Source organism: Mus musculus, chromosome 16 (assembly GCF_000001635.26).
Source record: "Mus musculus strain C57BL/6J chromosome 16, GRCm38.p6 C57BL/6J".
In the NCBI taxonomy this organism is placed as follows: domain Eukaryota; kingdom Metazoa; phylum Chordata; class Mammalia; order Rodentia; family Muridae; genus Mus; species Mus musculus.
The window spans coordinates 18,127,614-18,153,077 of record NC_000082.6 but is presented as its reverse complement, the minus strand read 5'-3'; the positions used below and the strand labels follow the sequence as shown (position 1 = coordinate 18,153,077).

Sequence of the window (25,464 nt, the reverse complement as noted above, 5' to 3'; positions counted from 1 at the left end):
TTTTCAGCCCAGGCCTCAGAGAGTCACACATGCATCTTCTTGCCTGTGCTGTTTTAAGCACATGCACACACACGTGTGGTCTGTGTGGCTCCTGCTCTGCCACGTGCGATTGTTCCGTGCTCACGTGTATTCGTGGCCACATGTATCCTCAGGGCCGTGGGGTGGTCTGAGGCACCTAGGCATGGGGCTCGTGACCTGGAGCAGTGATCTGAGGGTGCACACAGCCCTTGTGTGAGCTTGAGCCTCCTTTGGGGCTACCCCATTTCTGGCCACTCCCAAGCAGGGGAGCCAGGTCTTTACACCTCACTCTCAGCCTCCCCTTGGGCTGGACGACCCCAGAGTAGATGTCCTCACAAAGCCGAGCTTGTTTAGAACCATATATTGCTGAGCTTAAAGTCGGCCCAGCTCACAGAGAAGCTGGCTGAGCTCATGGATGTCAGCTCTGGGGCAAGCTGGTGCGGCCGGAGGGTGGTGGGAATGTCACCTCACTTCCATATGTGAACCCCCACCCCCACCCCACTGCCCGCTCAGCCCAAACTGCCCTACCAATGGGGGTGGGCAGTTCTATCTCTTCTCAGGCCTTCTGTGCCAGTGTCTGAAGGAGATGCTATGCTGGGACCCACCCTCGGTTCGCACCACCCACAGTACCGCAGCCCAAGAGGCCACAGCTTAAGAAAAGAGCTCTTTATTCCACGTCATCCGATATTTTACACAAGTAAAATAAAATTCATATCTCTATATACCGCGATCCGGGTGGGAGGTGGCGTTCTGGAACAAACGCCACCCCCGGAACCCTGTAAACATGATGGGGTGGAGATGGGGGTGGGCTGGTGGGGAGGCATCTGTCAGGGAGGGCCTGGCCTGCCCCTCAGAGCCTGTCCCTGGCTCTGGCTGGCGGCGTGGAGGGAGACCCCATATGTACACACACCTGGTGGCTGGTGGCTGGTCAGCAGGGCCCAAGCACTGTCCAAAGTACCAGTGCAAGGCCCAGAGGAGCAAGGCTGCAGGCCAGAGCAGGCAGAGCCCCTGAACCCTCTGCGTCCCCTGTTCCACTGGCCCCACTTCCCGCCTGGCCCAGACGGCAGTGGCTGCGGGTGCGATTCTTCCGGGAACAACCTGGCCTCCTGCGGGGACCAGTGGTGGGAAGTCCTGGTGGCTCGGAACCCCCAGGCCGCAGGGCAGTCAGTGGGGGCTCTGCAGAGCTGGGCAAAGTTCCAAATGGAGAGTCATTGATGTGCCGAGGGCCTGAGCCATTGCCTGGTGGAGTGTCACCGGGAGGCACACGTCCCTTGAGGGCGTTTCCGGCAGAAGCTGGCCTCCCGGGTTCCAGTACTGAGGCTTTGTCTGCAGCATCTGGCTGGCAGCACTTGGGGAGGCTCAGCAGCTCCTCATCAGTGAGCTGACTGGTCTGGATGGGACGGAAGGGTCCTGAAGCCACAGCACAGCCCTCTAGGTCACTGGCAGCGAGGCGCTTAAGATCACGGTCTGCCAGGCGTTGGGGCAGGTTGCAGGGCACCTCTGATGAGGAACCTCGGAACTTCTGCAGCCAGGCCCAGAGTGGACGTGCCCGGCAGTCACACACCCAGGGGTTGTCATTGAGTCGCAGGTACTGCAGAGACCTCAGGGGCATTAGGACCTCTGCAGGCAGCATGGAGAGGTTGTTGGCAAACAGGTAGAGGGTCATGAGGCGGCCAAGGTCCCGGAAGGCATGTGGGTGCACACGAGCCACATGGTTCTGGTGCAAGAGGAGGCGGTCAAGACTGTGCAGGCCACGGAAAGCGTGCTCAGGCACACTGGGGATACGGTTGCCATGCAGAAAGAGATGCGTGAGGTTGCCCAGGTCTCGAAAGGTGTTGTCAGGGAGTGCCTGCAGATTGTTGTCTTGTAGGTAGAGGTACTGCAGAGCTGCTAGTCCACGGAATAGGCCGGGACCCAGCTCCCGCAGGCCACATCGGTCTAGGTGCAGTGTGTGCAGGTGGCCCAGGCCGTGGAACGTGGTAGGGTCCACGACATGAAGCTGTGCATTATCACTAAGATCTAGTTGCTCCAGGAGGGTCAGACCAGTGAAGGCAGCAGCATCGATCCGAGCCAGCGCATTAGAGTGCAGCCACAGGATAGTGAGATTTCGGCATGACTGGAAGCTCGCAGCTGGCACGTGAGAGATTCGGTTGCCATGCAGGAAGATTCGCTGGCTAGAGGCTGGGATGCCAGTGGGCACAGCCTGCAGACCCTGCTGGGGGCAGCTTGTTGTTACCTTGGGCTCATTGTAGCACACACAAGCACCAGGGCATGGTGTTGCTACCCTCCAGGCCTGTAGCCATAACACCCATGCCAGCAGCCTGCTTCCTGTGGGCAGAGAAAAAGATGATCAGACAGGAGTCCTAAGAGCTGAGAGTTGATGCTGGAACCAATTCTCCTCGAGTGGGGTCTCCAGGGGACTGGGCAGAGTCCAAGGCTGCCAGCCCTGGGGATGGGGATGGAGGACATCTGCTTTCTACTCCATATAGACAATACTGGGTTGTAAGTTGTCTTCACATTCCGCACTGGTGATCATGTCTAAACCCCCAACCCCCATGCCACCCTACCTCATACACCTGCTGACATGACTGCTGCTCTACCCCACAGGGCTAGCCCAATTGGTCACCAAAACCACACATCTGAAGGCCTTCTGGAGTAGTACATATACCAGCTCAGGACTCCAACACACTGAAGAGCCCCTGGGACCTGCCTGCTGTTTGCCTCCACCAGCCATAGCTTTATTTATCCTTAGCCTGCCCAATTCAACTCCATCAGGGTACAGGTTAAGATGGAAGAGGGGGAGTCTGGCTTGGAAAAACCACTGTAGGAGCAGCCTGAGATGCATCCCTAGACCTGCTTTGTCCCTTGGCCCAGGCTGCAGGGGAGGGGCTGAGGCTAACAATCCATGACCAGCCCAGTCCTCTACAGCTCTTGAGGACCTCTTGACAACTGGGATTCTAGGGACCCCCTCATGCTAAAATAGGAGATATGCTTGAATGGAGACTGTGTAGCCCCTGGAGGGCTTCCTTTGCCTGTAGAGGTCTCCTGAGGCTGGGGGCTGGGGGGGGGGGTAGGTCTTCTCACTAGCACCTCTGCTAACCAAGGAAGAGAAGCCTGGGGAAGGTGAGGAGGAAGAGAGGGAGGGAGGGCACAGGATCCCACCCCAGCAGCCTCTCCCAGGCCCCCAGGGCAGGCTGCTCCTCCTCCACACAGCCTCCCTTTTAAGCACTTCCTGACTTGGCTGTGAACACCTTCACAGCCTCCTCCCCTGGCCTCATTCTCAGCCCCATCCAGTCCCAGTCTTCCTGCCCATCCCAGTTGCCACCCCACTTCTCTTAGTGGTCCCAAGGCACTATGCCCCATCCTAGTCTCAGGGCCAGATATACCTGGGTGTGGCCAAGGACCCAGACAAGCTGCCGCAGAGCAGACTGCAGCTAGGGCTGGGGTGCCACATCCCTAGGAAAAAGCTCCTTGGCCTGTCACTAGAGCCCCATCCCTTTGAGTGCCGAAGGCTCTTTCAGGAGTGAGTCTATTAAAATGTGAATCCCCCTGGGAGGGTTATGGCTTATCAGCTAACACCTCCATTGACAGCTAACACCTGTGTTGGCAGCTAGCTAAGAGCAGGATTCTGCAGACAGGAGGCCAAGGCTGGCTAACTGCTTGGAGTAGGCGACGCAAGAGGGAGGAGGGGCAGGCTAGGAGCTAGCTTTCCTCACCGAGCCTTGGCTTCTGGGGACTTCTCACTGGACCCCTTACCATAAAGGGTCCTCTTTCGAGTGTTGCTCTAAATCCTGAGCTGCACAGGCCAGGCAAGCCTGACAGCTGAGCAAGCTTTCAGGCCCCCGGAGCTTCACTGCTAATACTCAGTGGCTTTCTCTGAAGAGCTTGGGTTTGCTGGGCCTCGGGTCATTTGTTGGCAACCATGGTGGCAAGCCAGGCCCAGAAGCTCCCAACCCATGGATGCCCCTCCCTGGGCTGGCCATGTGTGGGTTGCACATGGGTTTGAGGCTCTATCTAAGCAGCTAGCTTCTTCTCATATTCTCTTCTTACATGTCCTTCCTGGGACAGTGGGACCTGGCCTTGTCAGCACCCCATGATGCTCTATCTGCCACACCATGTGTACAGCATTTCCTGGTCTTGAACTCAGGAACCAAGACTGGGCAAGTGGGGGGAGAGGTTTCATGTCCCCATGGCCAGGCTGGAGAGTTTACTGCCATGGGTGACAGGTAGGTCACTTTGTCAGCCCAGTCCTGCTAAAGGCTGCCTGTCACCCACAATGCCATGCTCCTGACTGGACCTCACATACACTCAAGGCACCACCAATCTCTCTGTGCCACCCACCACATCAGTGGTGGACTGAGACAGGCTATAGCCACCAGGCCTGAGGTTACCCAATGCTAACTCGGCTGTGGTCAGGGTTCCCAGGGCTGAGCCACAATAGGGAGGTGGGCAACCAGAGGAGTTGCCATGGAGTGTTCTGCCTTGCCAGGCAGAAGGTAAAAGACACAGCTGTGTTTCTGTTGGAAATCAACTTCTGAGAGGCGGCCCTTCTCACCTACCCTGTCAGCACAGGGGCTGGGGTAGGCTCTTCTGCCGTAGCCACAGTAATTGGCTCCAGCCTGGGCCCCCCTTGGGGCCTGCCCGCTGGTCTCCATGGCAACTCCTGCGCTGAGCAAGCATGAGGGGGCATCTTTTCATGAGCTAATCAAACCCAACTTTGCAGCATTGCTTATGTTCACAGCAGGGGCTTGGGGAAATACCCAGACACCTGACCAGGCGTGTGAGGATGTTCCCTGACCCCACCCCTGGGCTGCCCTATTCAGTCTCTCTGTCTGCCACCTTGCAGACCTTGATGGCTCATTCTGTGCTTTCTGCAGTGCCCAGAGCCACAAAGCTTCTGAACTTCAGGTCTGGACCCCTCCATTCCCATTTCTTTTCCATTCCCAAACCTGCCCAACGATTCTCATGGGCAAGGGCCTTCCTTCTACGGGGCAGCCTAGCCCTCTGGCCTCCCTGTAGCCTCTGCCTGACACTCCCAACCAGTCTCATTCACGTGCCCATTCTCAGAAAGCACCTGGCATGCACACGTGGGCAGAAAGTGGTCCTGGGAGGTCCATCTCTCACACGGCATCCACGCAGAGACATCTTCCGAACCCTACATCCACTTGAGCCAGCCTTGTAAGCTATGCATATAGCTTTTTATATTTCTCTAGCTACACTTAAGTCAGTTTTCATCAGACCTGTGTGTGGGTCTCCTCCAGGGCTTTTCCATGGGGAACTAACTGGCTGTTGGAACTAGGTCATGGCCAGTGGCTTCTGGCTCAGCTCAGGTCATCTAGGGAGCCACAGGGACATGCAGGTGATAGTGGGGAAGGATTGGCTTCCTGGTGCACATGGCTCTGAGATTCCCCAGGGAGGACATAACTGGATATAGACCCAGGCTCCTTTTCCACCTGGGGCAGCCAGATCAGGCAGGATACAGCTACTGGGCTATTCATCTGGCACCTGCAGCTCTTTTGAGTCAAGAACCCATATTCACATTCATTGATGAGGGAATGGGGAGAGGGAAGAAGAGAGAGATGGAAGAGAAAGGAGACTAGGGATGGGAAATGGAAGAGGAGGAAAGAGGAAGGGAGAGGAAATAGGAGGCAAGAAGAGGGCAGGGGCAGAGGAAAGGAAGCCAGGAAACCAGGGGGTGTGAACAGGGAGAAAAAGAGGGGAGGGGTCAGGTAGGTGAGAGGCTTCCGGGACCTCTCCCAGCAGCCACTTGAGCCAGCAGGCAGGCACTGCTGAGGTCAGCAGCTCACCTCAGCAGCCCAGTGAACTGCCGAGCTGAGACTGCCTTCTTTAGCATCTTCCTATCCCACTGCGGTCTTGCATACCTTCCATCTAGCCAAGTTTGACATCCTATGGGGATGGCCTCTTGTCCTCACATGATGAGACCAAGAAACAGTGCAGCCTCACAGGCTCACAGACCTGGGCACTGGCTTTTATCCTTCTACCAGCTGGGTGCCCTTGGGGCTGATGGGTGTCTGAAAGTACAAATATCTACCCCATGGACTTTGGAAGAGCCTACCAGATAGACTACTTGAGGTATAAAAGCCTCAGTGTCACAAAGGAATTCATTCCTTACCATCAGCAGCAGTCCGTTTCACATATCAGGAAACCGAGGCAGTGGGTAGTGAAGCTCTGCTCACATACTGAGACAGTTTATAAGGAAGTGGGGAGTGGGAGACAGGGCATGTGCTACCCGAAGTGCTGTCAAGTACAGTCTAGCTAGTTCATGAAGGACAATTGCTACATGGGCAGTGCAGCTAATGGGTGCTAGACTGCTGGTCTGTTGGATAGGCACTGGGGCATGGGATCCCCCATGCTGTTTAGGGCTGGGAGGATATCTCCATGGATATACAAAGCTGGGGTCAGAAGGCTGTGGAAGGGGCTGGACTGCTGCTGAAGCATTTCAGAAGAGACCACAGTTACAAGGCAGAACAGCTCAGCATACAAGACCAGAAATAGCTCCGGGAGAGATTGGCCGGACCAAGTCATCCCACTCTGCAGTCATCCTCTCCTTCCCTGGGTCCAGTGCATCTCTACCCCACCCCATCTGTACCCCCACATTCACTCACCCCCCCCCCCACACACACGCACAGCACACCTTCCATCCATCATTAACCGCAGACATGCACAGTGACAGCTTGTATCTACACTGTGCTGCCTGGGCCCTCTCCAAAGCACAGTAAGGGGAGCAGGAAGGTGGCAGCAGCTTCCAGAGGACAGCCCACCCTGTGTCTCCTGAGGGTGTGGTCACCAGCCTCTTCTGCCCTGCCCTGATCCCTTGAGGCCTTGTTCCTTATTGATCCTGACAATCGAGCAGAACAAGCCAGGTCGATAATGGGCAAGGTCACTTGCCATGATAGGCAGATACAAGACCCATGATGATGCACCTAGGGCCGGGACATAGTAGTGGGGAAACTGAGGCCTGGTATGTGTTCTGGCTGCTTGACGTATTGCAACTGGAGCAGAGTTGTTGGAAGTGGCTTTTGACTGTGTCAGGCCATCCTCCAGTCCTCAAAGAACCCACAGAAACCCACCTGCCTCTGCCTCTTGAGTGCTGTAATTAAAGGCATGTGCCACCATGCTCAGCTCTTTCATTTTCAGTTTCACAGAGGGGTCTGAAGATGCCCAAGCTGGCCTTTAACTTGCAGTGCTTCTATCTCAGCATCCCGGCTAGCTGGGATTACAAGTGTGTGTCTCTCCTAGGAATCCATTTTCTGTTCCTGTCCAATGCTTACTTAAGAGCTCCTGAGCCTTATGGGATACTTACCTCCTGGGCCCCGCCCTGAGAACCCTGCTCTGCGGGCCTATGGTGGAGTACCTAGAGGTTCTGCCTGGCTGAAGCCCATCCAACTCAGTGTCCCCCTCCCTGAGGCAGCTGCTAGCCAACAAACACCTGCTGCCTAATTACCTGCCTCTCACCCCCAGGCCTCCTCTGTGGTCCTGCTGCTAATTCAATCCATCTTCCAGTCTCGGCTTCAGTCCCCAGGGACACTAATGTGGAACTAAGCAATGACTGGCATATCCCTACCAGAGGCATCCCAANAAANCAAAAACCCCCAAGGACTGCCACACAAAAAANNNCCCCCCCCCCCCCCGACACACACACACACACACACACACACACACACACACACACATACTCTTGCCGTCCTGATGCTGTCCAGGATGGAGGGCTCTGCCTGGCAGGGTCTATAGTACTGGATTCTGCCTTCTGCGCCTCTTATCTACTTCTGGGATAAGTATCCTAGACAGAGCCCTGGATCACCCATCCTATCCCTGAATCTGCTGTTGATCCCTGAGGCCCTGAGTATCAACACAAATAAGTACAGGTCTTGGGGGTGCATGTGATACGCTTATATACTAGGCCTCGACTGGGAGATAAGAACATATACTAGGGGCAAGCAATTGGGGTGGGGAGGGCAGACACAGGATTGTGTTGCCAATATGTCACTTGTAGTATGCAAAACAGAGTGAACATCTTATAAAAGCCTTGAGCAAAGGGGCAGAAATGGACTGGGACAGAGGGCTGTGCAGATGTCAGGGCCTAGAGAAGGGTCTGCTACCCTGCGGTGGGAGGAGGTAGGTGACGCCTTTCCAAGGTTCTTGCATTTGTAAAACATGATCAACCAAGCAAGCAGTGGCCTCTGCCCAGGCTGAACTTATTCTGCTATAAGAAGGCAATGCAGGCCTTGAGGCTGTCATCAGCTTGCACCTTCTGGCTTCCACCTTCTGGGACCCACTGATGGTGCCTCTTGGCCACTCCTCAGGATGAAAGAAAGCAGACAGGACTCCGCTAGAAATGGCCAGCCTCAGCATGCCATCCTAAGCTGGGCCGCCCCAGCCTCCAGAGACTTCTGTCACAGAGCAGCAGACAGGCAGGGAGTGCCGGTGGGCACGAGGGATCCAAGAGGGAGTATATGCCCGCTGGAATCACCCTCCAAGGCCAAAGCACTGAGTCCATGGAGCTAGAAGAAAGGCTGAGGGGCCCAGGCACTCAAGAGCCCAAGAGCGGGCTTTTCCATTAGCAATAAGCTGTTTCCTTGGCATGCAGCCACATCTATGTGCTCACCCACGATCCAGGGCTGCTTTCGGCACAGTGACGCTGGCACCGCACATGGTGTGGCCCACAATGCAGGGCTCTCTTACAGGAAGTTTGCCGACCTGCTTTGTGACTGAACACCTGCTGTGTGCAGTGTGGTTATCTTAACACATACAAAGACTCAGTCAAGGGCACTGGACCTCCTGCCTAAGGAAAAGGAACTCTGCAGTCAGAGAAGGCTATTTATTGCTCCTGCCAAGCCGACATGGCTGGATGGGCTGATCACAGTGGTCTCTCACCTTAGTGTAGAGTTAGCATAGGGGAACACTGGGCAAGACCAACACTCGAGGGGACTGGAGGTAGCATGTGGAAGTAGCGTATAATAGAACGCAACTTGGAAATCAAAGTGGGAAGCTGCGGCAGGAGGATTCTGAGCTGAAGGCCACTCATAGCAAGACCTTGTCTCAAAAACCCCAAACCAGGCTGGGTGCCGTAGAGAACCCTTTATTCTTGAATTGGGGGGTGGAGGCAAGGAGATGAGGAGTTGGAGGCCATCCTGTCAAGAACAATCCTAGAGAGGCCACGTTGGGTCCCAGCACTCACATAGCAGCTCACAGTGATTCTTAAATGTAGTTCCTGGGGGAGCATGATCATGTCCTTCTGAGGGCATGAGCCAGGCACACAGCTCACACATATACATGTAGGCTTAAATTTTTTTAATCTTTAAAAAGAAGAAGAAGGAGGAGGAGGAGGAGGAGGAGGAGGAGGAGGAGGAGAAGAAGAAGAAGAAGAAGAAGAAGAAGAAGAAGAAGAAGAAGAAGAAGAAGAAGAAGAAGAAGAAGAAGAAGAAGAAGAAGAAGAAACAAGCCGAAAGACCAAAACTGTTTTTAAGAAAGAGATGAATGGCTGTCCCCAGGTATCAGGAGGAAGTAGTAAGGGTCACTCCTCTTCTGGGAGGGAAGGAAAAACACCCTGACAGGGAAACAAACCTGGGGGAGGTGGGTTTGGGGTTGGTAGTGGCTCGGCTCAGGTGGGGGTCTGCTGGGATGCTGGTCCTGCCGTGCCAGTATAATCACCCCCCAGATTCTGCAGGGCCTTGATGACCCTTTGCTGCAAACTGCTTTAGAAGATCTGGTCAGGCTCCACGGAGCTGGTTCTCTGACTCATAACCATTAGTTCTTGGTCTGGGTGGAAATGGGAGCATGGGACATGGGAGCAAGCCAGCACTGATAAACTTCCCAAGATGACAAGAGTCTAGCCTTGGCTAACAGACCAGACATTCACAGTTAAGAAAACAGGATTTATTACGAGTAAGGAGACTTAGCCCAGGAAAGGGAAAGGAAGTACTTTTTGATAAACAGGAAGGTCTGGACCACTTCTGATGACCTCAGAGCTAGCTACTCATGCAGACCCATGGCCAGGATCACAAACTGAAAGTGGGCATTGGGTATCTTCTGCTGTCATCATCACATGGATATCTCCATTGTTATTGCCGTCACTGTCACCACCACCATGGCCATCACCGTCACCACTGTTGCTGTCATTAGCATCAGCACTATCATAATCACCATCATTGCTGGACCTCAACCATCACTTAACAGTCACGGTCATGTGTTAGTCAGCTTTCTGTGACAAAATCTGAGTCAGCTTTTTAGGGAGGAAAGGTTCCTTTTGGATCATAGTTTGAGGTTCCAGCCCATGGTGCGCCCTTGTTGAAGGAAGTGTGTCACCTGGGGTGGGCTTTGAGGTGAGCCCATGCCAGGCCTAGTCACTCTTTCTGCTAGGGGATCAGGATGTAGCTCTCAGCTACTGTCCAGCACCATGCCTGCCTGCCACCATGCTCCCTGCCATGATGATAATGGACTAAGCTCTGAAACTGAAAGCAAGCCCCCAATTAAATGCCTTCTTTCATGCAAGTTGCCTTGGTCATGGCGTCTCTTCATAGCAATAGCACAGTGACCAAGACACCACGTTACACAGTGAGTAGGTAGCCATTACTTCTAGTCCACACATGAAGGCCCTAGGCACACACCTTGGTCCCAGGATTCCTGCAAGCTTACCTAAGTCCCCAAGGACCACAGGGCAGGAAGAGACAGCTATTCTGGCCTCCTTGATCCCCCACAGCACCTCATTCTTGGTCCAAGCCTTCTTCCTTAGGCTGGCTGAGGATTGAGGCTCAAATGAATGTTCTACTCACTTTTAGAGTAGCTAGAGAAGAAGCCAGGTCCCCTGAGCCTGTCACCACACCAGCAATGTGAGGATCATGCTGGCCCAGCACCACCTCTTGGGACCCTATAGATTGCCTACAGCCTTGAATTCGCACTGAAGTGTTCCTAGCCAGGTCTGGGCTGGAGTTAGTGTCCTGCCTCCCCAGAAGTTAGCCTACGTCTTGACACCCAGGACTGGTACATGGAGCCTCTATGCCTGACCTTGGTCACTGTGATTCAGATGAGGAGCCGGAGAAGGCAAGGTACAGATCAACACATAAGAGCCATGAGAACCCTTTGCTGTAGCAGTCACAAAGCCACTCTACCATGGCCTGACTGTGGTCCCTGCTCTATGCAGAGAATACTGTGCCTGTACCAAAGGACAGTGGCAGTTAGGCTGTGCCTTTAGTATATCTGGAGCTGTGTGCTGGCTTCCTGAAAATCATCTTAGCAGGCTTGCTGGCCTGTGGGGGTAGGTGGGCTACACACCACAGCCTGCCACACTCTTCAAGAGACCTGAACTCAGGCAGCAGCAGCTGCAGCAGCTTAATCACCAGGTCGAACTGTTCTTTCTGCTCCACCCAACCACCACCATCACACTCTATGAACTACATACAGACCCTTGCTCACTCTCCTCTGAAATGATGGTGACCAAGGAGCATGCCCTGTGGAGTCAGGAATAGAGAGATATGCAGAGAAAGGGTCTCTGCTCTTGGCATATGGGGAAGCCCAGGGCAGCTCCTACTTGATGGCTTGGAACCTGCCAATTCACTCCCATCTCAGCATGGTTGAAAAGTTGACCAGCAACCATCACAGCTGTGAAAAGGCACAGAGGTGGACAACAAAGGAATTCAAGAGGTGGCAGGTGGAAGGTCAGGAAGAGTCAGAAATTAGGGGGAAATTCTAACTGGTCCACCCAGGGACAGAAGTGGATTTAAAGCAAGAACAGGGTGCTATGTCCAAGGAGTCACCAGAGAACAAGAAAGAGTGTCTAGAAATTAAAAATAGAATTGCTAAAATTAAAAGAATCAATAGAAGGGTTGGAAAACAAGGTCAAGGAAATCTTCCAGAAAGAAAAACAAAAAGAAAAACTGAATGAGATTCAGTGGGCAAATGTAGGTCAACTGTGTTTTAGGGCAATTGTATGAAGGGAGAACAGAAAATGGAGGTAAAAAAATATCCAAGAAATAATACCACTCCTAGAGCCAAGGACCTGGATCGTCACTGGGCATTCACAGCTAACTTCAAGCTCCTGGGAACTGGGAGATTCCAGGAGGAAAAGCTGGTCATAAACAATGCAAGGTAGTACTAAAGCTTCCCAAAGCACCCTGCATGCCAGGAAACTGCAATACTGCAAGACTCAGAAAGGCTTTAAAATATGGGATTCTGGTCCCAGCCAGTCCAGCCTGAACACATTTGTAAACAAGGGAGGGCTTGGATGGCTCTTCGCTGTACGGTCCTTACAGGTGCTTCAGCCGAAACAAAACACAGTCACAGAAGTTAGTGTGCATCCCACGAAGGGAGAACGTCCCAGGGCAGCAGGACAAGGGCCTGGGAGGGGACCCAGGGGACAATGGAATGACACTGTGAAGAGTTTGCTTTCCCATGAGGTGTGACAAGAGGAGAAGGAAATCCTCTATAGTCAACTGTAAGCCGAGGGAAACAGGAGGACAGGTGAGAGAGAAGAGAATGGAAGTCCTGAGAGCTGGAAAGCTGGCATCCTGAGCAGGGCATGCTAGTCTCTGGGGCAGCCCTGACCAGCCAAGGGTGGCTGAGAATGGACCTGGGTCTCCGATCCACTCTATGTTCTGTTATGGGAATTCTGTAACTCAGACCCTTGAAGGGATGCTCACAGGTCCTGCTCTGTAGTCACTGTCCCTCGGCCAACCCTGATGCCCCTCCACATCTGCTTTGCTCTGGTTCTATGTCCCTGACCGGCCCTGACTGAGACTCTTCTCACTGTGGACACCACTGCCACGCCCTGCCATCTCAGGTTGTCTTGGGGTTGGGGAAGCAGTTGAAAGTCAGTAAGGGCCACCTTGTATTGTGGAACTCAACCCCTGGGCCTCAGCTTCTCTATTTCTCAGAGCTCCAACCTGCAACAAAGCCCACAGCACACGGGCAGGGGCAATGAGAATAAGTAATTGCTCTTTTATTAACGAGTGATAAATTATTCCTATATGATTGTGTGTGATAACGCTCGCTTATTTGAAATCAATTTGGAATAGAAATTGTTGGCGGCTTCTCACCTGCGCAGGTGGAAGCCAGCCACTACTGCCTCCTACAGAAAAGGAGGTCACTGTATTCTGGCTACATCCTGATGCTGCTGCGGCAGGCATGGGGAGAGGGAGCCATGGGGCTGTGAAGCTGGGGAGACCAGGTACCTCTAACCTCACTTCTGGGCAGTGCCTCAGCCTCTCTGTGGCCTTCCTGCTGCCCCTAACTCCAGCTCTTAAAAATGCAAAACTCCATCGATAAAGTGCTTGCTGTGCAAATGTGAGGACCTGAGTTAGGACACCCAGCACCCACAGAATAGCCAAATGCTACCAGATGTCTGAACCTCTAACTTCAGAACTGGAAACACAGGAAGGACAAGGCCAGGAAGCCGGGATCCCGCTGGCCAGGCAGGCTAGACAAATTAGCAGGTTTGATGAGAGACCCTATCTCAAAAGAAAGGTGAAAAGCTCCCACTACCAGCCAAGGTCCCAGGCTCCTTTTGAGCTGAGGAAGGACCAGACTCATGGAGTCCTCTCCCTAACACACCCTAGGCCCCACTGAGGACTTCTCCAATGACCACAGCACAGTCAGCAGTGTCAGGGGCCACACCTGGACCTGTCTGCATCCATCTCTCCCATGTGATTCTTGGGGATCTGGGAGCCCTGACTTTTACCTCACACCTAGTGTCCAGTTCAGGCACTGCTCAGGCCCTTCATAGCTCTCACTGGCAAGCTTCAAAAAGCACTTACCTCTTTCCTGGCCATAGTCGCCATGATTCCACAAAACATAGCTCTATTTCCTTTCCTCCTCGAAGCCCAATGCAAGATCCTTAGACAGCCTACGTCTATAGTGCTCCTATTCCAACACATGAAGGCCCAGTAACCAGGACCTATGACAGTCAGCACCTCTTCCTGAGAATGAGTATTTAAAACCTTGTATCCAGCAGGCCAGACAGACCCTCCCCCCCACCCCGCAACTAGGCCCCACCTACTCCTCAGCTGTTTTGGGTGGCTACTGCAGGCATGGGTGGTCATGACTTGGCCAGTGGGTTAGTCCCATGTGACCCTTGAGGATTTGGAAGCCAGAAATGAGGCTGGGTCACCCTTAAGTCCAGCTATCCAGGGCAGTTCTCTCAAGACTGATGCTCCAGAAACCTGGGTTTCTTAGCTGTGAGTCAGGAGAGCTGGTCCCAGGGTGTCACACGTGAAGCACACCCCAGAATCCCTCAGTGCCAGGGTTCCCATCAGCCCCACAGGGACTGGACAGAGACTTAGCCAATGCCTCTGCAGCCTATTTCTGTCATGGGCTGTGGGCACCATGGGGAAGAACCATGCCTTATGACAAGCATACACTAGACGCCCACTATAGGCAAATGGCAGACTTTGTGTGGCTGTAGAGATGGCTTCTGGAGGATGCCCAGGGCTAGAGCAACATTGATCCTCTCCTGCCTGGGGGAGGCTTGTGTGCCCAAGTTCTGAGTTTCTGTGAGTGGCCCTCAAGAGTGACTTTATGTCCGTTATAGATGGGCGTTTGTACTGTCCCTTCCCACCACCACCTTTTTGTGTGTGTGTGTGTGTGTGTGTGTGAAACAGTGTTTTACTGTAGGACACCCCAGGCTAGAATTTATTATGTAACCTAGACTGGCCTCAAACTCTAGAGGACGCCCTGCTTCAGCCTTCAAAGTAGTGGGAGTACAGCATGAGCTACTATGCTCAACTTCCCCCAAAACATATGCCCAAAGTCCCAATCCCCAGTGTGATTTTATTATTTATTCATTCGCTTCATTCATTTGTTCATTCATTTGGAGAGCACCAGAGACTCAGGTTCTCTAGAACCTTCCTGTACAAGGCTTCAGGGAGGAAAGAGAATGGGGCCCAGTTTTTCAGAATCATTAAGACTATGGCCAGGAAAGAGGTAAGCGCTTCATGAAGCTTGCTGGTGAGAGCCATGAATGGCCTGAGCAGTACCCGACCTGGACCCTGGGTGTGACCTCTGTGAGGTGAGAGCCTAGAAGAGCCTGGAACTCTTCATTTTATTTTCCTGTTTGTGTGTACGGGTGTTATGTTGCCTGTATACCATGAGGGTACCATGCCCCCAGAGCTAGAAGAGGGCATTAGATTCCCTTGGGACCAAAGTTACAGAAGGTTATAAGGTATCATGTAGATTCTGGGTACTGGGCACCAAACATGAATTCTTTGGGAAGGACAGCCTGTGCCTTTACCTGCTGAGCCAGGCCTGGAACTGTTGATTGTTCTGCCTTGGCCCCCAAATGTTGGGCCTTTAGGTGTGTAACTAGTATACCCTACCCCTGATATGAAAGTATTTGAAGGGAGTTAGTGGGAGGTGGTTAGGGTTGGATAAGGTCTTAAGGATGAGGCTTTGAGATGGATCAGTGGCCTAGAAGAAACCCCAGAGAGGCCATTTCCTACAGCAAGAAAACCATTTGCCAGACAGGAACAAGTAGCTCACAAGAATTTGACTCTGATCCTGGAGTTCCAGCCTCTAGAACGGAGAGAAAATTAATTTCTGCTGTGTGTGATGCCCAGTTCACGGTATTTTGTTACGGCAGTGTGAGCTAGTACAACCTCCTTCTCAAGACTTTGGGAGTATTCTTTTCAGGTTTTCAGACATGAGTATGATCTGGTAAAATCCAAAATGTTTCCTGCTTGTTCTGTTTGGTGTCACGTTGATGCCAGAGCAGGCAGAAAGAAATACATCAGTAGCCTTGTGCCCTGAGGTCCTGCACACCACAGTCTACCTGATCTATCAGGGCTTGGGAGCCCTGGATTCACTTGTATTGGGGGTACTGAGAGCCCCCAACCTGAATTTATTCTTTCATCTGGATCGAGAACCATGATGGGGTTCACACCTGGCTCATGAGGAACATTTGCACTGATGCTGCATAAGAAATGTCCTGTCCACCAGCTCAGAACTGCCAGGCACACTCGGTCGCTCCCTGAACAGATGTCCCCACCCTGTGGAGGAGAAAGCCCAACTCTGTCCATGGGGCTGTAGGGTCCAGGGCATCAGCTAGGGCAGGGCAGGTCTTCACCACAGATGTTCCCAGGTGACACAGGGACAATGAGTGCCCACACACAACCTGACCTCAAGTGAGGCTCTGGGCTGAGAGCCTTTCCTTCCCTGACTATCTGCCACCACAGAACCACATTAGCAAACCCTGCCCTCCATAGGGCTGTGGTCACAGCTGATAAAGATGGCCATATGACCCAAGGGCCTGGGGATTCCTGGGAATTCACCCCCTGAGGCTTTGGGTCTGGGTAGCTGTCTTGGGAGCGGGGAGTGTGGTAGAGATGCTGGGGCCACCGGGGACTCAAGTGTATGTGCCACTGCTCCTGGAGTTGCTGGATGTCACTGAGGCCCTATGGGAGAGCTGAGAATGAAGTAGCCTTCGGTGGTAGGAGGTCTCTGAAGAGGTCTGATGGCCCACCACCACCACCCACCTCGAGGACACCTTGAGCCACCTTGTAGCCAGGCTGTGGCTCCCGCAGCAGGTGAAGGATGGAGTGCGTTAGGGCCGCCATCTGTCTCGGCTGTGACGGGCTCTCTACTGACATCCAGGAGGGATGTAGATGGAATATCTTTATGGGAAGAGTTTTTCTTTTGCCAATTTTTGAACAGGAAGCCAGACACTTGTCACACCTGTCCTCGTGTCAGCCTTGCCTGACATAAATTGGGGCCGAGGCTGGGAGATGAAAGACAGCCCGGACACGGCTCAGTGTGCAGAGACCACGTGTCAGGCCACAGAACACACACAGCCAGGAGGGCATCCTGCTGGGGCTGTGCGCAGTGAGTTCCTCCCCTGACTCCTTTCTCCCCCTGTCCAAAGGCCAGCCTGCTCTGGTAGCCCTGCCTCCCATGGAGCAGAAGGACATCTGCTCTGACACCATAGCAGCCAGGGCCCCTCCCCTTGGCCAAAGGGCCAGTTTGGCTAGAGAGTGAGAAACCCCATGGAGAGGGTGGGCCTTGAGGGGGCGGGCCTTGAGAGGACTGACCTGGGGGTCCTCTTGCCACTCTGTTGACGCCCACACTACACCATTCTGTCTTGAGATTTGAAGACATCTTCTTGGAACCCCGAACGGCTTGGGGAGAAAAGATGTTACAAAGATCTCAAGATCTTCACTGCCCAGGGATGGCTGCCCGTAACTGGTGGTACCAGGAAGACTACTGAGAGGAAGGAGGGAGAGGCCAGTGCCACCTGAGGGCGTCCTGCAGTGAAAACCCACCCAAAGTCCAACCTCCTCACAGTGGGAGGCTTGCTCAGTGCCCATCAGCCTTACAAAGGGTGGGACTATGGTCTGCTCAGAGGATGGGGCACACCCAGGGCCGTACAGGCAGGCCAGGGACGCTTAGTGGGGAACACCAGCAGTCCTGCTACTTTCTCAGACAGAGCTGAAGGATTGTGTCTACAGCTCTCCAGGAGACCTAAGGGGGCAGCTTTGCCAGGCTCCATGCCACCATCATGCCCACTTTGTACACTCTGAGGACGGGGACACATCTCAACTAGGGCAGATGAAGACTGAGAGCCCAACAGGGGCACAGGGCAGAGAGCCATGGAAGGATTCACTGTGGGGTAGTGTGGAGGCAGAAGCAGGCATGGGCACTGCAAGCGGCACACTCTGGGCGACCTTGGGCTGGCCCGCAGCCCTCCCTGGACTGCTCTTCTGGAGGCTGGCCAGGCTCAGGACAGCAGCTACCCTGTCTCTCTATGGAATTCTGTTTCTAGCTACAGTTTTAGGATCCTGCCTGAACTGCTTCCATCGACTAGGTATGAATCCAGTCAGCCCCTCTCATGATCCTGCAAGCTGAACAGAGGGACAAAGGTCTCCAAGCACCTAGATTAGCCACGTTCATGAGGCCAGGCTTCCTCCCAGGGGTCAAGCAACACCTCACATTTCTCAAAGCTATGGAGATCTAGCTTCCTGTCTGCATCCCCCAGCTGCTGGGCCTGCCTGGAGCCGGTACACCCTCCCTCACCCTCCATGAGAACATTGCTCCACTCGAGACAGCGGGCAAAGACTCTCTCAGCAGAAAGGCTGCTGGAGGAGAGGGGCAGCTCCAGCTCGGGCTTTTCCTGTACCCTCAGTGCTTCTCAGGGCCCTCCACACCTACCCCCATTTTTCTGTCCAGAGGTGGGAGGGTAGGTGGGACTGACCAAGAGTTAGAGGAAGTACAGGAATTGGGGGCTTTGTCTCCCACCAAGGGCTCCAAAGCCATTTCAGCCTCAGTTTCCATAGCCTGCTGGGAAGAGTCCCGTTATCTGGATGACCAGGAACTGGCCAGCATGGCTCAATCAAGCTCCCCATGGCCAGTTGGCCTTCACCACCACGTCCACCTTCACAACATTCATCCCAACAGGGAAACTCAGGAGCCAGCATCCGCCTTTGGGTTCTGAAGCTCTCACCTGCACTATCTCGGCCAACAAGGCTGCCCAGGCCGCTAGTCCTGAGAGCCATAAGCTTGGGTATTTCCCAACAGATATAGGGGCAAGTGGGTGGCAGAGGAGAACGTTTCTCTTTGTTGATATGCAGCAGCTTTCTGGACCTCCCTCTGCAGCTATCTGCTGGTGTGGCTGCCCACTGCTCAATGTTCCCTAAAGCTTCATGCCAGGATGGGGCTGCTCAGAGGATGCAGAGATGGGGAGGGAGGCTCTGAAGCCCAGAGATGGGGCAAGAGGTTCCCCCACCAAGGGTGAAAGGGACAGCAGTTCCTACACAAGATCTTCTAGCCCACCCTGAGAGAAAGTGAACAAGGCTTTACTCCTTGGATGGGCAGCCAGGGTGGACTTCAGGCAGGCTCAGAGGCTAACAGGGAAGATGATATAGCAGGCAAGAGCCTGGGTGGTATGGAGGGCATTAGTGCCTATGGGCCAGGGACCGGTGGCTCTGATGTGTTTGCAGTGAGGGCTAGAGGGGTTAGCCAAGAGGTCAGAATGGACACTGGACTTTCTTCAGGGGTGAGAGGGAGAGGCACAGACTCCAGACTCGGGGAATGGGTGCAGAGGGTATGATACCATCTGGCTGAATCTGGGGAACCCAGGATGCTTAGTGGAACACAGCTGGGGAGCTGTGGCATCCGTGGAGAAGTGGCTGGGTATCAGTAAAGACAAGAGACTTCACTGGTGTGTGTGAGCAGCATCCAGGTGCCTGTCTACCCCTGCATTACCTGAGAGATGCTCAAGCTGGTGACATGAAGGGGCATCCTAGCTAGCTAAGATGGGTGCAGGTTGAATGGTCTTGGGAACCAAAGACCTCTAATTGGCCACACTAGCCTGGCACTTGGCACTTGGTAGTTATTGTTCATTAACCACTGCCAGGTCAGGTGGAGCTGGACATACCAAAGGGACATACTGGTAGGGGTTGTGGATTCTTAAAAGGATGAAACCTCCTTTTGTGCTCTCCATCCATGTTTCCTGTGTACCTACAAGGCCTGCTTCTGGCTCATGTGCCAAAGGCACCCCCACTGTTGCCATGTGTGGTCCCCCACAATCTTTCTTGGAGAACAGCACCCTAAATCTTGAAAACCCCGTCTTTTTCTGGTTCTCGGGGCACTAAGATGGAAGCACCGGATTACAGGTAACCAGGATTACAGATGACACCTTCAGTGACCAGCAAAGGCTGGCGAGGTCCAAGGTCACACAGCAAGTCAGTACTGCATGAGCTGATCCTATGGCTGGCTGGACTCAGGGGAGGGGGAACTTCTGGCAGGTTCCCAAGCCGGCCCCATCTGGGGCCTGTCAGGAGGGTGAAGAAAGCCAACATCTTAACAAGGTCATAATAGCTGGGACAAATTGAGGACACTGTGTAGGGGATTGCAGGTTGGACAGGGACAATCCAAGAGGCCTCCCAGGAGGCAGTGAGCACCCTAGAGCCTCACTCTGGTTTGAGAACCTGGGCACTCTAACATGTTCAGCCCCACTCCCTACCTCAGTGGGCCCCTCACCCAGCTTCAGCCTTTGCCTGACATTTCCCGTGACATTTGCTGCAAAGAAATAGAGTCATAAATTCAAAGGTTAAATTTGCACATTGCCTTACAACACCAGGAGAAACCTGTCCCTCCAACCACCAGGTGCCCCATGGGTGCAGCATGGTGTGGGATGGCTTGCCCATCCCCTGACCTGACACCCCATCACTACTTCCTAAAATGGCATCGTGAGCACACCAGGCCATGGAGTTTGTTGCATAGTTCAGAGATGCCCGCCCCATCTGAAACCAAGGCTCTGAGGTGCCCTGTGGGAAAGATGCTGTGTCAGCAGCTTAACCCAGCTCACCCCAAAGTTGATCATAAGACCTCTGTTTGATATCCAACAATAGCCAGGCAGTGGCAGGATACACCTTTATCCCCAGTACTCAGGAGGCAGAGGCAGGCAGATCTCTATGTTCACAGCCAGCCTGTTCTACAGAACGAGTTCTAGGACAGCCAGGGCTACACAGAGAAACCCTGTCTCAAAAATCAAGAAAGAGGAAGAGGAGGAGGAAGAGGAAGAGGAAGAGGAGGAAAATAAAAAAGGAAAGGAAAGAAATCCAACTGTAGTCTATGAAACTCCAATTCCCAATTCCCAGGAGGGTCAAAGAGCATCCCAGGCAACCTGTTCCCCGTGAGGCTGGGGAGCTCCTGAGATGTCTACACCCCACCTCTGCCAACCTCCATGTGACAGGGTACTACATGAGCCTTACTGCCTGCCAGGCCCACCTGGGACACCACAGGGAGGCTGCTGGCTTCTGCCTGCTCAGTTCCTCCCCAAGGACACTTGGGAAACTGTACCAATAGCCCTTGCCTCATGGCTCTACTTCCTTGGGTCTGGCTCCCCTGGGGAAAGACTGTGGGGACTGCCATGGGGAGCACTCAAGGTACCCAGGAACTCTGGGAACAGGGCTGGAGAGAGGGTCTCCAAAGGGCCAGCTGAACAGATGGCCCTCCTTACAGCTGGAGTCCTGGTCCACTTACCATGTCACCCACCTGATGTGTATAAAAAGACTCAAATGGCTGGTGGTGGGGTGGAGCCGCAGTAGGCCCTGGCTGGAAGTTGGCCCAAGTGTATAGGAAGGGGTACACATCCTGGCCCTGATGCCCTTCACTGAGGACTTGTGGGGATGTACACGGGGGCACTGCATGGCTGAAGGCAACGCAAAAGGCCAAGGTAGGTTTAAACAAGTACATCTTGGTGCTTTCTCAGGAAGGGATTCCACACTCACCAGTTAAGCATGATTCACAAGAATAGTTCCCGATGTGCAAAGTGTTTAAAATACAGTGACAAAAGAAGAAATCGCAGTACCAAACACCGGGTGTGATGGGACCTAGCCAGGCCCACGCACTCTGGGGACAGGCAGGGAGATGGGAGGCCTGTCCCCTACATTCACTGCTAGGCTCCCACTACTGGCTGTGTGGTCAGTCACCTGTCCCTTAATACATTTAACCCTGGAATCACTGAGGTAAGGATTCACCCCCTTCATCGTCTGTTCAGAGGAGGTCTGCAGGCCATAAAGGAGCGGGTGAGCGACAGAGGCTAGTGAGCAAATACAGGATCTGGGGTTTAGCCACGTGGCTGGCACAGGTGACCTTGACTGGGTGTAGCCAGGCCACAGGGCAGGCACATAGAATGGTGCAGAGGGTGCCAGGCCCTGAAGAGACACAAAAACAGCCACCCCGGCTCTTAGGGATGTGAGGGTCCAGGGTCTGGGTGGCTGCTGAGAGTCAGGCAGCCCTGCCTGGGGTTGGAAGTCAAAACTCACAGAATGGGGGGCAGGACAGCATCAACTTCACTAACCAGGCACAACCCAGTGCCAGGAGCATTGTAACTCTATGACAGCGTTAGGTTCTTCTCACATACTCCTTCCATTGCATGTGTGTGTGCACGTGTACACACACACACTCACACTCACATACACACACAGAGAGAAAGTGGGAGGGAGGGAGGGAGTGAGTGAGAGAGAGAGAGAGAGAGAGAGAGAGACTGAGAGACCCCTTTCTTGAATGCACAGCTTGAGATTTCTGGGAGACTTTCTGGGCCCCAGGCCCAGGATTGCAGAAGGGCTCTCTCTGCCTCCACTTCCAGATGGACCCTTTCTCTCCAAAGGAAGGCATGGTGCCAGTAGCTTGGCAAGTAAAGGGTGCTAAAGCCAGGCCTGGTTGGCAAGCAAGAGGGAGGCATGATACTAAAGACCCTGCCCTTCACAGACAACTTACCACTTGCAACAAACAGCAGCAACAAACCTGGGCTTCTTCACAGCCAAGGAGTCAGCCCTTAGCCCTCCAAGGTAACAGGCTATTGAGCACTTCCCCCTTTGAGGGGTTCTCTTTCTCTTGATTGCTGCCCTAATAAAAGATGTCTCCCACTAGTGACTCTTACTCTGTAACCACAGGTCAGTCTTGCCTTAAGGAAACAGGAGCAGAGGGGCTAACAGGGCCCTGTTGGTCCAGGGCAGAGCCACAGACTCAGCTCTCGTCCCTCTCCAGGTTCACCACCTCTTTAAGTTCCCCAATATATCCTCCAAGAGGAAGGAGGAAGGGGGGAGCAGGGAGGAGGAAGGAGGGGCCTCTATTGGCAGGAGTCCCAGGAAAACCCCTACAGAAGAGGAGTTGAGAAAGCACATGTGAGGGATTTTAAAGCAGAAATGCTGGGGGCCAAACCTTGGAAGCAAAGTTCCGTGGCTTAGACGGGTAATTCCAACGCTGGGGAGGCTGAGCAGGATTCCAAGTTTAAGGCCAGCCTAGGCTATGTGGTTACACCTGCCCGAAAACAAAACAATCAAAACCACTTGGGAGCCAGGCATGGCTAATCCCAGACCTCAGGCAGGTCTCTGAGATCAAGGACATCTGTGCCAGGGCCTCAGTGAGACCCTGTCTCAATCCAGGAAATGCCCCATGCCCAGGAGTACCTGACCAACACAAAATGGATCTTTTTGTTCCGTTCATTTTTTTTTTCTTTTAGTTTGTCTGTTTTGATTTTTTGGGTTTTTTTTTGTTTTGTTTTTTTTTTTTTTTTTTTTTTGGTTTTGCTATTTTTCTTGGCTTTTGTCTTATTTTGTTTGAGAGAGAACATGGAGTTGGTTGTTAGGGAGGAGGATCCGGGAGGAGTTGAGGAGGGGAAAGAATATGATCAGAACATATTGTATGAAAAATTAAAACAAACAGAGCCACCTCCTTGGGAAAATTGGACTGACCCCAGTGGGCATCAGCTTAGAAATGCCGCCAACAACCCAGACTGCTGGCCTAACCACAGATGAGGAAAGCTGAGACGGGGAGACTCTAAGAAAACACAGCCTCAGGCTCTGTGGGCTCCCCTTTGCCAGGTGGGATCTGGTGCAGACCACACCTGGCTGCTGAGGTCTTGCCTTAGACGTGCATCTTCCTCCCCTGACTGCAGTAGGACAAGAGACAATGCAGCGTCAGAGATGGGAAGACAGGCCTGGGGCTTAGTGAAGGGAGTGGCCAGGTGTGACCCCATACAACACCTGAGCTAGGTGAGCAGCACAGAGCTGCTAACCAGAAGGTCACCCCCGGGGAATAGCTAATGTGCTAAAGGCAGGGCCTCTCGGGGGACCATGCTGGGTTGGATGCCCTAGTTGGTGGAACTGCAGAGGCAGCCAAGTGTGTCCAGGGTCAGACCCTTTATCACAGTGGTGACCTCAAGCTGGGAAATAGATTTTCCCTGCCCAGGTAGATTCCAGCCCACCATAGACCACCATTGCCCCAACTCTGGCTGGTGGGAGAGCAGCTGGTAGACTCTGCATCTCACAGCCTGGGCTGGAGACACTGAACAAAACCCCTAAATACATTCTGAAGGCTTTTGATCCAGATTTGGGTATAGGCATAGCCCACCTATGTACACAAGGGCACCCACACTCTGAGACAAACGGAAACATGAAGATATGTTTAAAGGCACCCATGGTCATGCACACAATCATGTATGTGCAGATATATACCACATTACACACACGTACTTGCACACACAGACTCAAGCACTGTGAAGGAGACTCCAGGACTTGTCCCTCTGTCTGGGTCCAGCTGCCCGGAGCATCCCTAATCAAAATCCAAGTGTGTCTCCATGGGAGTGGGTCTTGTTAAGGGGCCCCACCATGTGCTAAGCATGAAGATCGCAGCAGGCAGGCTGCATAAATGCATGTATGGTCATAGGTGTGTAGGCAGGAGTGAGGACAGAGCTATGCACCCGAGTACAGGGATGTGCTTATAGCATTTATGTGCATGTGCACACTAGGGCAGATTTGGTATGCATGTGCACTGGAGGTGTGCAAGGCTGTATGTAGCCCATGTAGACACGTGCAAAGAAACGTGTGTGCAGCCTGCGGCACCATGGACATCAGCAGGGTAGATAGGGTGGGCACCTGGGGAAGGCAATGTGTTCACCCCAGATTCTCCAGGTAAGGCATGTCCAACCTGCATGAAGCCCATCCTCCCTTGCCCCTACTGTGGGGGCTTTGCAACCGGATGGGAGGAGGGAATCCCACAGGGCTGCCAAGGAGGGGGTGTTTCGAGCACCAACGCCCCTCAATGGAGCCGCTCACTCTCAGGAGCTCTCCCGATCTCCGAGGAGGAGACATTGCCTTGCGTGTGTGTGTGTGTGTGTGTGTGTGTGTGTGTGTGTTCTCCTCTCTACCTGCTCCAGAGATAGCTCTGGGATCGCCCTGTCCCCCACGCCCTCTGCTGCTGCTGACACCCGTATTCATCCCTACTCCGTTTGACCCCAAAGAAACAGCTTCTGAGCAGGGTTCGCTGGGCAGACCCCATCTCGGTCCGGTGCCCACGTTTCTGCAAACCCGCTCATTAACCCATTCGCCGCCTTTGCGCTCTCAGGTGGGACCCCGCCCTTCCAGCCCTCAGTCTCCACCCGGCCCTGGTCCAACATCTGGAACCTCGTACCCTCCATCCCTGGCCCCGCCGTCGCTGTCAACTTTCCCGCAAAGCCGCAACTTTTGCGGCTGCCGCGGGCTCCGCCCTCCCAGGGCCCAGTTGCTAGCGGCCAGCGCGCGGCGTGGCACTGCGGTGGCCCTCGGGAGCGACCGGCGACCCGGCTCCATCTCTGGCAGCGTGAGCCATGCCCTGCGTCCCCCCCGCCCCGCCCCGCTGCAGCCTGTCTCCGGAGCGGCGCTGACACTCACCTCCGGAGGACGCCCTCTTCATCTTCGGGGTCGAGCGGGGCGCGTCGGGCACTGGAAGCGGCTTCGGGGCGGGCGCCCGTCTGCGCGCGGCCGGGTCCGCATCCAGGCGCCGCTGCTCCGGCCCGGTCCCGGCCCGGCCGCGGGACGAGGCTCCGGCGCTCCGCTCTACCGGGCCGGGCTGGGCTCGCGGGCTGCGGGCGCACAGGGTGAGGGCGGCGGCGCGGACTGGCGGGGCGCTCGCAGCGCGGGCCAGGAGAGGATGAATGTTTTATGGGATCATGTGGTTTGA

At 54.0% G+C, this 25,464-nt stretch overlaps 2 protein-coding genes across 2 annotated transcripts; one reads left to right on the top strand and one right to left on the bottom strand.

Annotated features, from left to right (window-relative positions):
• Positions 1–669: 669 nt before the first annotated feature.
• Positions 670–25,436, bottom strand: Rtn4r (reticulon 4 receptor). The gene is made up of 2 exons (NM_022982.3): positions 25,176–25,436; positions 670–2,346 (listed from the first exon to the last, which is right to left on the bottom strand). Exons 1-2 carry the CDS (start codon positions 25,195–25,197, stop codon positions 947–949), a joined length of 1,422 nt encoding a protein of 473 aa, NP_075358.1. The 5' UTR covers positions 25,198–25,436; the 3' UTR covers positions 670–946.
• Gm52241 (predicted gene, 52241) lies at positions 23,008–25,464 on the top strand. Its single transcript, XM_030249377.1, has 2 exons — positions 23,008–24,437; positions 24,871–25,464. Exons 1-2 carry the CDS (start codon positions 24,414–24,416, stop codon positions 25,462–25,464), a joined length of 618 nt encoding a protein of 205 aa, XP_030105237.1. The 5' UTR covers positions 23,008–24,413.

Bases quoted from the DNA above. Each gene is read 5' to 3' on its own strand.
- Rtn4r (NM_022982.3), bottom strand. From the start codon at position 25,197: ATGAAGAGGGCGTCCTCCGGAG. The intron at 2,347-25,175 runs GTGAGTGTCAGC...CTCTGCCCACAG, and splicing joins GAAGAGGGCGTCCTCCGGAG to GAAGCAGGCTGCTGGCATGG.
- Gm52241 (XM_030249377.1), top strand. From the start codon at position 24,414: ATGTGTTCACCCCAGATTCTCCAG. The intron at 24,438-24,870 runs GTAAGGCATGTC...TTGCGCTCTCAG, and splicing joins GTTCACCCCAGATTCTCCAG to GTGGGACCCCGCCCTTCCAG.